The 12,710-nt window shown below is 58.9% G+C and overlaps 1 protein-coding gene across 8 annotated transcripts in view; it reads right to left on the bottom strand.

Moving 5' to 3' along the window:
• Positions 1 to 2,912: 2,912 nt before the first annotated feature.
• The window catches only part of RARA (retinoic acid receptor alpha), a 44,284-nt gene continuing 34,486 nt past the window's right edge, over positions 2,913 to 12,710 (bottom strand). For 6 of the 8 annotated variants that reach the window (XM_044248033.1, XM_044248032.1, XM_044248034.1 and 3 more), the window contains 7 exons: positions 11,588 to 11,736; positions 10,166 to 10,307; positions 8,011 to 8,171; positions 7,588 to 7,764; positions 6,075 to 6,279; positions 5,080 to 5,238; positions 2,913 to 4,491 (listed from right to left, as the gene is read on the bottom strand). In XM_044248033.1, the coding sequence (XP_044103968.1) occupies positions 4,274 to 4,491; positions 5,080 to 5,238; positions 6,075 to 6,279; positions 7,588 to 7,764; positions 8,011 to 8,171; positions 10,166 to 10,307; positions 11,588 to 11,736 (1,211 nt within the window). In that variant the 3' untranslated portion in view covers positions 2,913 to 4,273. Of the gene's footprint in view, positions 4,492 to 5,079; positions 5,239 to 6,074; positions 6,280 to 7,007; positions 7,765 to 8,010; positions 8,172 to 10,165; positions 10,308 to 11,587; positions 11,737 to 11,837; positions 11,961 to 12,710 lie in introns of those variants that run through there. The other 2 variants (XM_044248038.1, XM_044248037.1) reach the window with 2 other exon arrangements.

Raw genomic sequence — 12,710 nt, forward strand, 5'->3', positions numbered from 1 at the left:
TCGGTGGCCTGGAGTGCTCCCACAGCTTCTGCCCTGTTTCCTGCAATTCCAATCCGAATAGCTCACTCGCTGGCTTGAAATCCTTCACTCCCATCGCCCACAGGGTCAAGTCCAGCTCCTGAACCAGCCCTGGACTGAGCCCACCCCAGCCTCTTCAACTTAACTTCTTCCAGCATTCCAACCAAAATAGTTAAAGCAGAGAGAGCTGCTGATGGTTTCTTTTCTTTCTTTTTTTTTTCTTTTTCTCTTTCATTCTTTCTCTTTCTCTCTCTCTTTTTTTTTTTAAATCTTTATTTACAGGAGCATGGGTGTCTCAGTTGGTTAAGCTACTGCCTTCAACTCAGGCCATGATCCTGGAGTCGAGGGATCGAGTCCTGCCTTGGGGTCCCTGATCGGTGGGGAGTCTGCTTCTCTCTCTGACCCTCATTCTCTCTCAAATAAACACATAAAATCTTAAAAAAAAGAAATATTTTATGTATTTATTTGGCAGAGAGAGCAAGAGAGCACAAGCAGGGGGAGCAGCAGAGGGAGAGGGAGAAGCAGGCTCCCTGCTGAGCAAGGAGCCGGATGCAGTGCTCTATCCCAGGACCCTGGGATCATGACCTAAGCTAGAGGTAGACACTTAACCATCTGAGCCACCCAAGGCGCCCTAGCTGACAGTTTCTGATCACATGAAGCTATTTATCCCCTCTGGCTAGCTCTTCCCCTTACACTCTCAGAAGGCTGGTAGGGAGCACCTCTTCCAGGAAGCCTTCTGAAACTGGTTAAATGTCCAGTGCTCTCATAGGCTCAAGACTTAGTCACTGCTTTCCCCAGGTTGCACCCAGTCACCATCCTTGGGTCAGTCTCTTCTTTGGAGGAGGGGCGCCAAGACCCATCGCAAAGCACATGTCACACCATGGTGGAGAAATTGCTCGGCAGCGGTGAGCTGTGATCCACCGAGGGCAACCTCAAGCCCCAGGGTCAAAGGTACTACCCTGGGGTGGGGGGCACTCTATAAATAACGGACCACTGCTCTAGTCGCCACAGTAAGGGCGGCCTTCTCGGCATTTGGTAGGCAGACGCTAGAAATGCCAAGATGCCCTCCTGCAATACAGAATTATCACGCGTGGGGGCGCCCGTGGCTCAGTCAGAGGAGCAGGGGCTGTACTTGGGATCGTGAGTTCAAGCTGCACAGTAGGTGCACAGCTAAAAGAAAAAAAAATCGTCACACATGATTTTAGATTGTTCAACTGGACAGTCACAAAGGGAAAACCCTCTCCATAATTACCTGAGCGTAAAACCTGATTCTGTTCTACATGTAAAACATTAGGGTTTTGTTTGGGGATTTTGCCGGGCAGGGGGTGGGGGGGAGGGGGATCGGGTGGCATGGTTTTATTATACATTGTCAGCTTTTATTTCAACATTCACCCAGATTCCTTAAGTTTCCTGGGTTTCTTGTACAGAATGGCTTCCAACCTTCTCACTTGTTTTATTTATTTATTTGACAGAGAGAGATCACAAGTAGGCAGAGAGGCAAGCAGAGAGAGGAGGAAGCAGGCTCCCTGCTGAGCAGAGAGCCCGATGTGGGGCTCGATCCCAGGACACTGGGATCCTGACCTGAGCTGAAGGCAGAGGCTTTAACCCACTGAACCACCCAGGCGCCCTCCTTCTCACTTATTTTAAATGCCAATGCATTAATTAAAAAGTAGAAGTAATCATGGGACCATGGCCTTACCGCCACGCAGCTGTGTGCATTAACACGCTGAAATTCAGTCCTTTCCCTCCATTTCTCCTTTAGGCTACAGTGTGATAGCATAGCGATTTTTGTAAAGCACGTGGGTAGGTATGTTATGTTAAATTCCGGTCAGATCCATAAACAAAATGTTAGAAAAAATTTGCTGGAGGAAGAGAACTCCTGTCCCTACGCGCACTCAGGTCAGCCAGATGGCGAAATAAGTGAGGCGCTGCCGCCACCTGGTGGCTGAAATAGAAATGGCAGGTAGACCCCTGCAGAAGGAGCTCTTCCTGCCCAGAAAACCTCTCTTCTTTGCCTGGGAGCCCTGCCAACCCAACCCAGACACAGCCTCCACTGCCACCTCCCTGGAGTCCTTAGACCTCAGTGCTTGATGCTTCTTTGGGGGCATCAAGGTTCCAGGAAAGACCTCTGGCTGAGAGGTGGAAGCCCTGAGTACTGGGCCGCCATCTGCGACTAATTCGCTGTGTGACCCTGGGCAAGGGCACTACCCTCTCTGGGCATTGAAGTGTAGTGGGAAGGGTGGATTTTGATGCCACTACAGGCCTGCCACACTTGATCCTCTCAACCTCTCAAATTCCCTTGCAACTTGTCTTCTGTGCCTCCTGCCTACAGAGTGACCTCGGGGGTGGGCCGGGGAGGGCAGGACTGTCCTTGAAGGCACAGGGATGGACGGGCTGGCCTTCTAAGCTGACATCCCAATCCCATGTTCTTGTTAGTTTGCCAAGGGCTCCCGATCCGGGTACCCATGCCAACCGCCTCTCCTGAAGGGCAAGTCCAGAATAGAACTCTGCCACTTAGTGACCCCCAGACTAACCTCTGGCTTCCAAGGGCTCAGGACTCTCTGAAGGCAGACAGTGGCTTCCTCCCTCGGATCAAGCTTCCCAGAGAGCTGGGGCTGGCTTTCTCCCTCAGAATGGGGATTCCTGAAGGTGGGAACAGTTTCTCCTCTCCCCTCCCCACCTCCAGACTGGAGCTTTCTGACATGGGCTATATAGACCCCTAGACAGAGGGCTTCCCCAAAACAGGCCTACCTTGTTCCACCAAAGACCCCAGCACAGCAAGGCAGGTCCCAAAGGCAGCTTGGCCCCCGGGGCTCATACCTGACCCCCCAACCCCAGATACCTGCCCACTCAGCGGGAGAAGGCAGCAAGGCAGTGAGACTCTGAGACATGTGTAGAATAAATAGAACTTTATTCTTTATCCAGTAGATCTCAGTGGAAAGTCCAACAGTAACAGGTGCACCAGCGGGCTCTGAGGGGATGAGACCCCAACCCCGGGGCAAGGAGGGCAGGGCAGAACCAGCTCCCTCAGCCTGGGGGTGCAGGGGGTGAGGGGAGGGAACCCCCTGTAGGCCCGTCCTGCGGGGCAAGGAGGGGGCACGGGGATGGGGTGGGGAGCGGTGGGGGGGGCAGGCCAGGGAAACGGAGGAACTCAGGCCAAGTGTGTCTGTTGGCCCATCGGTCCACTGTGTGTGTGTGTGTGTGTGTGTGTGTGTGTGTGTCTGGGGACCCTGTGGGCAGTGCTGGTGGCTGTGAGGCTGGGGGACAGGGGCAGCTTGAACTCCCTGGCCAGCCCCTTCACAGTGGGGGCTGGAGGGCTTGGATGGTGTTAGCCCCGATGGAGAGGCAGCTCTGCCCAGGCCACAGGACTGAGAAACACACACAAGTATGCTCTGAGGGCCCCCTTCCTCTGCCCCCTGCCCTGTCTCTCATGGTGGGCCCCCTCCTCCTGGGGGCGGCCTGAAACTATCCACGCCCAGTGGTTAGGCAGAGGGAGAAGGGGAGGGCAGACCTCGGAAAGTTAGTACTTCACAGTTTTAAAGAGAAAACTGAGGAGAAAAAGGCTGGGGAGGAGGGCCAGGGGGTGCAGGGACGTGGAGAGAGAGTGGGAGCCCCTTCCGAGCCGCTCCCCTCCCCCAAGACCCACCCACCTCCAGCTCTGGATCCAGCTCCCCCCAATACACAGCACAGATTCCTTCAGTATAAATGTGCTTAAAATGAAAATTCTTATTAAAAAAATCAAAACCAAAAAAAAAAAAATTAAAATAAAAACAAAACCAGCGAGAATTAATACCTGGGGGTTGGTATGGCAGGGTATGTACAGGGGAAACCCCCCACCCCTGGCCCACCCCCTCTGTCACCAACCGAGGCAGGGGGGGCTTCCCGACCGGGGGGCAATGGCTTGCGGGTTCTGAGTATGGGGAAGCCAGGTCCTGGCATTTGCTGGTGATGAAGATGTGGCGAGGGGGGCAGAGGGCTGTCTTGATGAACACGAGGCCCCCAGGCTCCATCCTGAGGCCCAGGACAAGGGGTCCTCACTCAGTTCACGACCTTGCCCCTGACATCAGCCCAGGAGGCAGGAGCAGGCAGTCCAATGCCCGGGCCTCCCTCTGAAGAGTCGCCGCCTCCTCCCTCCTGTCCCCGAGGAAAGGGAGGACAGGTCGGGGGGCAGGGCTGGTGGGGGTCGCATGGTTGGTAGAAAGGCAAAGAAAAGCCAGGGCGCGGGGTGAGGGCTGTGTCCACGGGGCACGGGCAGTCACGGGGAGTGGGTGGCCGGGCTGCTTCTGTTCGAGCTGGGACTGAGGCTGGGGCTACAGCTGCCGGGTGGGGGGGCCAGGCCGCCCCCATCCCGCCCCCCGCCCCCTGGCTGTCCGCTCAGAGTGTCCAGGCCCTCCGAGTTCTCCAGCATTTCCTGGATGAGAGGTGGCATGGAGCCCGGGATCTCCATCTTCAGGGTGATCACCCGCTCAGCCCCTGGCAGGAAGGAGGAGCAGAGGTCAGCCCATGGGCCCCCAGCCTCATGAAGCTCCAGGAAGGAGGGTGTGGGGCTGGTAAGGCTGGTCCGACTCATATCAGCATCCGCTATGGACTGAACTCAGGGCTCGGTTCTCCGACATAAGCCAGCTCTCTCGGGTCCCTGGGTCTTGGGGGCAGCCGTGGTTCCAAATCCAGGCTCTGGGGTCAGACTGCCAAGGGTTGACCGAGGGCCCTTCCTGCATACTCTGTGTTATGGGTTCTCCTACTGACACCTCCAACACAACTGTGTAAACGCCATCACGATCCCCATCCCTCCGGTGGGAAACTGAGGCTGAGTTGTGAAGGGACCTGCTCAACACACGCTGCAGAGCCAAGCCCTCAACTACCAGGCAAAGGTGACAGTGCCCCCCTCAAGAGCTCCCAGGCAGGAGGAGGTCACCGGGCCCCGGGGAAGGGGCATCACCTTGGGCACAAAGACATGGGCTGTTGGCTCCCACGTGGGTGGCCTGACTCTGGGCACGGGCAGGGGGTCCGGGGCCAGGTGTTCGGTCCGGCTCTGGCATACACACAGGGCACGAGCCTCACCCTTAGCACTGATGCTTCGCAGGTCTGTGATCTTCATCAGCATCTTGGGGAACATGTGGGGGCGGCTGGGCCTCCGTTTCCGCACATAGACCTTCAGCGCCTCCAGCAGCGGCTCCTGAAGCATGTCCACCCTGTCTGGCTGCTCCAGGTCCTGCCGGTCTGAGGAAGCAGGAAGCAGGTGCCCCTTGAGCAGCTGCCCCGGCAAGCAAGGCACACAGCTGCACTCCCAGCCTCGGCCACTAGGGTGCGCGCTGGCCCCGGCCACGGGCTGAGGATCTCTGCTGCTGGGACCTCTCCCCATCCAGTGCAGTGGTTGGGGTCTGTGTGCGTGAGAAAGGCCCTAAGAGGCCCTTAAATGGGAGCAGAGAGGAACTGGGGTAAGGGTCATCCGCCGCCCTCTCTAGCAGCCCAATTCATAGGGGCAAGACCTCTGAACACAGGTGGTGCTGTCCTCAGGCAAACAGAGGATGCCCAGGGAGGTCTCACTCCCGTTAAGGGTACCAGCTCAGTGTATCAAAGCTCTTAACAATCAAATAATCAGAGCAGCCAACAATGACCGGGCCTTGCTGTAGGCAAACTGTGCCTCACTTATTGCCCTCTTGGTCCCCCCCATCAACTTTATGAGGTGGAGACCCTTACTGCCCCATTTTAAAGAAACAGGGACTCAGTGAAGTTCGGCAACCTGCTCGAGGTCACAAGCTGGCCAGGATTTGAACCTGGGTGGCCTGACCCTCAAGCCCGCACTCTTAAGCCCCCCAGAAGGGGCACAGCCCACCAACAGGGAAGCAGACATCAGGAGTCTGCTTCTACTCCCTTGTTGTGTGGCAGCCGACCAGGCCCTGCCCCCCTCTGCATTCTCCGTTCATCCCTTTGAGAGGGGCCTGATCGAGGCCAAGGTCCCCTTCTGATCTGACCCTGGGCTTCTCCCTGGCAGAGACTCCGGGGGCCACCCCAACCCCCGAGCCTGGCCCCCCAGCCCCGGCCCCCCTGCCCACCTCCACAGATGAGACAGATGGCACTGAGAAGCCCAGTCTCAGCATCATCCATCTCCAGGGGCAGCAGCTGGTTGGCGAAGGCGAAGACCAGGTCCGTGAGGGGGCCGAAGCCGGCATTGTGCATCTGGGTCCGGTTCAAGGTCAGCCCATCGGAAAAGGTCATGGTGTCCTGCTCGGGCGTGTACCGCGTGCAGATCCGCAGGATCTGGGTGCAGAGGGTGCATGGGTTCAGGGACTCGCCCCACCTCCCCAGCACTGCCAGTACCAGCGGCCCCACGGGATCACCAGGCAGGCGGCCAGACCAGTGCTGTCCCATAGAACCTTCTGCAATAATGGAAACAGTCTATGTCTACACAGCACTCAAACAGCAGCCACCGGCCAGCAGAGCCATTGGGCCCTGGAAATGTGGTTAGAGCAGCTGAGGAACTGAACTAAATTTACTCTTAAGTTAAACTCAAAGAGCCACACACAGCAAGCAGCTACTGTCCCGTGCACACAGATCTAGATCACCTAGAGGGAAACCAGAATTTTCAGAAGGCAAGGGCCATAGCAGATTTGGGTCTCCAGTCCAGGCCTGGGTACACAGCAGAACTCCATGAAATGTGTACCAGCTTCAACCATTTCAAACCCTGATTCAGGTCTGAAACTCTTGCATCTGGAACATGGGAATAGCGGGCTCCCCAGAAATGCCACACCCTGCTCCTCCCGTCCCACCCCTACCAGGAAGCTGCAGCCTTGTCACCTTGCAGGTTCCCTGCCCTGGAAGTGGCCAAGAGGGGACAGGTGGGCTGAACCCACCAGGGAAGTCAAGGAGAGTCCTTCCAGTCTTGACTTTGGTAGTTCCCACCAAGCACACCCAGCCTCTGGCCTGGTCACCCTCTGCCCCACCAAATGCCCTGCAGTCCCCTGAATCCAGCTGCTCTCACACCCTCCGGCCTGTCATACCCTGTTCCTGTTAGGGCCGTCTCACATCCCCCTTCTATACAACCCAGGGTGCCCCCTCCTCTGGGATGCCTGCCTGGGGCCCCGCAGCTGTGGCTCTCTCTCACACAAGGAAGGGACAGCCCGCCCCCATCTCCGGCCAGCACTCAGCACGGTTTGGTAACCTCTGTTTACGTATCTGCTGCCTCCACCCACAGAAGCTTCTCGAGAGAGGGGCCGGCGGCGCTGTGTTCACCTCCGTTTCCTGACACTTAGCTCAAGGCCCGGCCACACAGGGTCCTAGGTGAATCTTTATTAGACGGAAGAGGTGGGCAGATGGGCAGCAGGAAGGATGGGGTGAGCGTGGATGAATGTGTGTGGGGGTGAACGGGTGAAGCAGTGTACATCCAGATGCGGAGGGGCTGAGGGAACAGGTGGTCACGTGGGGGAAAGGAAGGGTGGACATTTGGGTGGTGGGCACTTGGACAGATCGATTCCAGATGTGTGTTTGGGGAAGGAGGCTATCTGAATGCCAGGAACTCCTCAAGGACTCGGGGGCAGTGGCCGGGGGGGGCAGGGTGTAGACCCTCACCAGGATGTCCAGGCAGGCAGCCTTGAGGAGGGTGATCTGGTCAGCAATGGTGAGGGTGGTGAAGCCGGGCAGTTGCTTGGCGAACTCCACAGTCTTAATGATGCACTTGGTGGAGAGTTCACTGAACTTGTCCCAGAGGTCAATGTCCAGAGAGACACGTTGCTCTGAGCTGTTGTTCTGGGAGGACGGGGCAGAGTGAGGGCCTTCTCCTCATGTGCCCCTTCTCGGCCTGGCTCTGCTGCCCCCACAGGCCTGCCCTCCACCTGCTACGCTTCCTGAGAGCTCCCTCATCAGGAAGCAGGAGGAGGAGGGAGAAGCAGGGAAAGGACCGGGAAGCCCGGGCAGGGGTGAGGAGGGCGAGATGGGCCCGGTGTAACTGGGTGCACCCCCCTCCCCGCCCCACCAGGCTGGGGGGAACCATACCGTAGTGTATTTGCCCAGCTGGCAGAGGGCAGGGAAGGTTTCCTGGTGCGCTTTGCGCACCTTCTCGATGAGCTCCCCGACCTCAGGCGTCAGCGTGTAGCTCTCGGAGCACTCGGGCTTGGGCGCCTCCTTCTTCTTCTTGTTTCTGTCGTTCCTCACAGCTGTGGAGGGCAGAGGCCAGGGTTAGAGCAGGTGCGGCGGCCCACCCCCACCCGAGCTCCTCCCGCAGACGGGCCGCTGCGGCTGCCAAGGATGTCACCCGGCCGGGCCTCGCGCACGCGCGCAGGAATGCACACGCGGGAGTACACGTGTGAGTGCGCACACGGGAGGGCACCGGCAGGTAAGGTGTCTGCGCAAGGCCCGCCCCTCCATGCCCAGCCGACCCCAATGCTGCATCTGGCCCCAGCACGTCACAACTGCACGCACGCTCAAACACACACACACACACACACACACACCCCTTGGCCGGCCCACGTCAGCTGAACCCCACGCATCTACACAAGCCCACACTCCAGGAGCACGGGTGTCCACGGCTGAGAGCAAGTGTGCAGGGGAGCCTACCTCTGTGCTCTGCCTCCCCTGCCCCCCACCCCGACTCCCTCTGCAGCCGTCCCTCTGGGGGTCCCTGGAACTGGCTCAGAGCAGCTCCCCAGCCTGAAAGCAGGGGGCCAGGCGGGAGAATCTCTCAGCCCATTAGCTGGGGGAGCTGACGAATCACCAGGGGCACGGAGCGGCACACACCACTCGGCTTTAAAGAAGCGATGGGGTCGTTACCAGCCGATTATCCCAGACACACAATCACTCACGGGGCCAGTGGTGGCGGCTGCTGACGCTAGAGGAAGACAGGGTGGGGGTGGGGGGCCTGGGGAGGGGGCAGCGGGTGGGGGTGGGGGGAGCCGGCATAATTTGGAGATCACTCATGTCGATTCTGCAAATTCAATAAAGTGCAAGGGAGAGGGGGGAGAGGGAGAGGGAGAGTGGGGGGATAATTTGGGAAGAGAAAATTGCAGCTGTGACAAGACGTTTATCATTCGGAAGCTTTAATTCTATTGAAATGGCAGCTGCTCAGCTCCGGGGCACAGAGCAGCCGGGGAGGAGATGGAGGGAGGGAAAGGGGGAGTTGGTGGTGGGAGGGAAAGAGGTCCCCACCCTGGTCCCTCTGCGCTAAAAAGCTCAGGGAGTGGAAGGTGGCAGAAGCAATGGGGAGGAGGTGGCCCTGGGCCCTGAAGGGAAGGGTCCTAAGTTGACACCCACTCAACAGCACTTCCTGGGCACCAGACCACGCGTCCTTTGCCTCCGGTGGCAGGAGGCAGCAGGCTGCTGCAGGGCCCCTCTGCTCCCGTCTGGGACTCCTCATGTCTCCCCCACATCCCCTCCCCACCTCCCTCTTCCATTGCCCTCCCCACAAAGGGCTAGGGGGTCCTGCAGCCCCCCTCCCCCACCCCATCCCCCAAGGCTCAGGCTCCATGGCAACGGCCACGCAGACAAGGAGGCGTCTGTCAGCGTCATTTATCTCTGACATCATCAATCACCGGTCACCACGGCAACACCCATGATTCAACACAAGAGGGTCTCCCTGTCCAGCCCTCCCTCCCTCCTTCCCTCCCTCCTTCCATCGGGCCTCAGCTGAGCCCAAACTGGAAACCCCCAGTTCCTCTGGGATCTAAGAAGTCCCAATTCTCTCTTCCAACTCTAGGTCCCTGGCTTCACCAGACAATGGCTTTCAGATCCCTGTGCCAGCAGCACCCACCGCCACACACACACACACACACACACACACACACACACAGCAACTAGCCCCCCCCAGTGCAAGCCCTCCCCCAAGAGGCACGATCCAGGGGCCCTCAGGTATGCCCTGAGTCCCACCCCAAAGCCAAGCAGGGCCTGGAAGCGGACACACATGCACACACGTGTGCAAGTACACACAGCCAACAGCATGCCAACACACAGATGTATAGTTGGCTACACACATGGACAGACATGTCCTCGCAGCTACACACAAACCATCCTGAACCATAAGCCCACATACCACGCAGCGGGCTCCATGGCATCCCCATCCCCACGAGCCCAACCCCACGTCCCTACAACCCCCGCCTCTGAGGAGCGCATCAGGCGCTGCCTTGCACCCGGCAGCCCCCCGGCCCGGGGCACTCACACTCCTTGGACATGCCCACTTCAAAGCACTTCTGCAGTCGGCAATACTGGCAGCGGTTCCGGGTCACCTTGTTGATGATGCAGTTCTTGTCCCGGTGACACGTGTACACCATGTTCTTCTGGATGCTGCGGCGGAAGAAGCCCTGGGTGCGGAGGAAAAGGAGCCGGGTCAGCCACACCCGTGGTGGGAGCAGGGCTGGCCTGGAGCCTCAACCTCGGAGGCAGGGGGCCAGGCCAGCTGCTGTCTCAAGCCTTTGGCCTTCACCCACCTGGGCAGGCCTGACAAGGTGAAGAAAACAGTCCACCTACAAGGACAGCCCCCTCAGAAAATGCCAGTGCCGGCTTCAACACGGCAGGCGGACAGCCGTCTTCCCACAACCTATTATTGCCACCATTCTGGCTTCCTCCCTCCGGGGGCAAAGGACCTCAGGGCTGCTAGTGAATCAGGGAGAGGGGCAGATGGGACTCGATGGGAGCGAGGCAGGGCTCTGGAACCCACATCCCCGGGCTCAGAGCACAGGAGGAAGAGGCCACAGAGGCCATACACAGGCCAGCCAGAGAGGTGGAGAGGCACACGTGATCTGGAGTAAGGCAGCAGGACACACGTTCACCAACCCAGCAGACGGGCACCCTAACAGGCTGATCTGGGCTGGTCAGGGTCTACACACAGGCCCACCAGAGACAAACTGGGAACAACCAGATAGGACAGGTAGAGCCAAAGAGTCCAAAGCCTTGTGCTTGGCCTTGGTCTCCACCCCACACCTGGGGAGAGCCACTCCCCGCTGAGGGGCAGCCCGTTGAAGCCGAGCCTCAAAGCTGAGCAGCTTCTGCACCCCAACCCCCAGGGCAGACACCAACACAGAGGCTGGGGCATTGGGGAGAAGGGAAGAAGCCAGGCCCACAGCTGCTGGGAAGGTGGCAGCTGTGTCCGTTCCCTGGAGTCTAACACGGGCCCGGGGAAACCCCATCAGACACTGGGGATCCCACAGCCCGGGCACCTGAAGGAGAGGCCAATCAGGGCGCCTGCTCCTAACCACCTCTGCCAGGCAGCCATGGTGAGGCTCAGGCAGGGCCATCGGGGGCAGGCCTCCTGGGTCCCTAGCCAAGAGCCAGTTGGCAGCCAGCTCACTATGACAACAACCCGGGTAGCAAGCAGGAGCAGGGCGGGTGCCTGCCCTGGCCGCCGGAGGATAGAGTTGGGGAGAGGGGCTCCAGCAGGAAGGGGACCTCTGGTTTGGGGGTCCCTGGTCATCTAATGCAGCCTTCCTCTCCTCCACGGCTCTGCCACCTTCTGCAGGGAAGGAAGCAAGAGCAGCAGTTTCTGAGACATCCCCCCAGCAAAGGGCATGCTGCAGGACGAGGCAGTGGGGACATCCCATTTATCTCATCAGGCCTGTCCTTCCCAGTGACCCTGTCAACTCACCTTGCAGCCCTCACAGGCGCTGACCCCATAGTGGTAGCCTGAGGATTTGTCCTGGCAGACAAAGCAAGGCTTGTAGATGCGGGGGAGAGGGGGCGGCGAGGGAGGGCTGGGCACTATCTCTTCTGAACTGCTGCTCTGGGTCTCGATGGCTAGAGAGAGAAGAGGGGAGGGGCGGTTAAGACCCAGGCCACCATCCCTAACACGGCACCCACCCTGCCTCACAAGCTCCCCAGGAGCCTCCCAGCCTCACCACTGCTACCAGGACTCTCAGTCTGGGGCAGGGACAGTCTCAGGAAAGCTGGGACTTCTCAGCCAGACTTGGACAATGAGCTGCCAACGAAGCTTCCAGCACCCCATCACTCCTGCCTACTCCCCCGGGACCCCACCTTCAAAACCAGAAAGATCAGAGGATAAACCATCAGATTTGCATGCAGACAGGACTAGGCATGGGGACTGGGGGAGGAGCCGGCCTGGCTTTCCAGCCCCTGCCCCACAGGGTAGCCTGGCCCCATCTCCCCTGAGTTAGGAAGGAGTTAAGGTCTAAGAGGAGGGAGGGAAGAGGACACAAGCTGGGGGCAGAGGAAACTGGGGTCAACAGGATATTCAAAGCGGCCACTCCCCCACCCCCTCTGCTTCCGCTCCCTCCCCCCCCCACCAGTAGCCACAGCCCCTCCTCCACCTAAACAAACCCCTGGCTAGGGACCCAAGGCAGGGTGTGCAAATAAGATTCGAAAAGGTTGTAGCAGAGCAGATTCCCCTTAGATAAGCAGGGGGACCCCTGGAGACAGGGAGTAGAGTCCCTCTGAGCCCCGGAAGCCCACGGCTCTGGGTGCCCCGTCTGGGGGAAGCAGCATGACAAAGGGGGGTCTGTTTCTATCAATGCTCTGTCTGTCTGCCCTCAATACTATGTCCGAGTTACTACCCTCCTCCCCTCCTGTTATTCAGCTCCAAGAGGGCAGCCAAGAGGGGTGACCCAGCCAACAGGGGCAGCCCCAACTAGCCAAATCCTCCCCACTGCCTGGCCCCCTGCCCATCACCCCAGGCAGAACAGAGCTGGGCTGGGTGGGGGCTGACTGTGCCCAAAGCCAGGGGAACTGGGGTATATCATGCTGGATGAGAACTA

The sequence above is a fragment of the Neovison vison genome, chromosome 5, assembly GCF_020171115.1.
Source record: "Neovison vison isolate M4711 chromosome 5, ASM_NN_V1, whole genome shotgun sequence".
NCBI lineage: Eukaryota > Metazoa > Chordata > Mammalia > Carnivora > Mustelidae > Neogale > Neogale vison.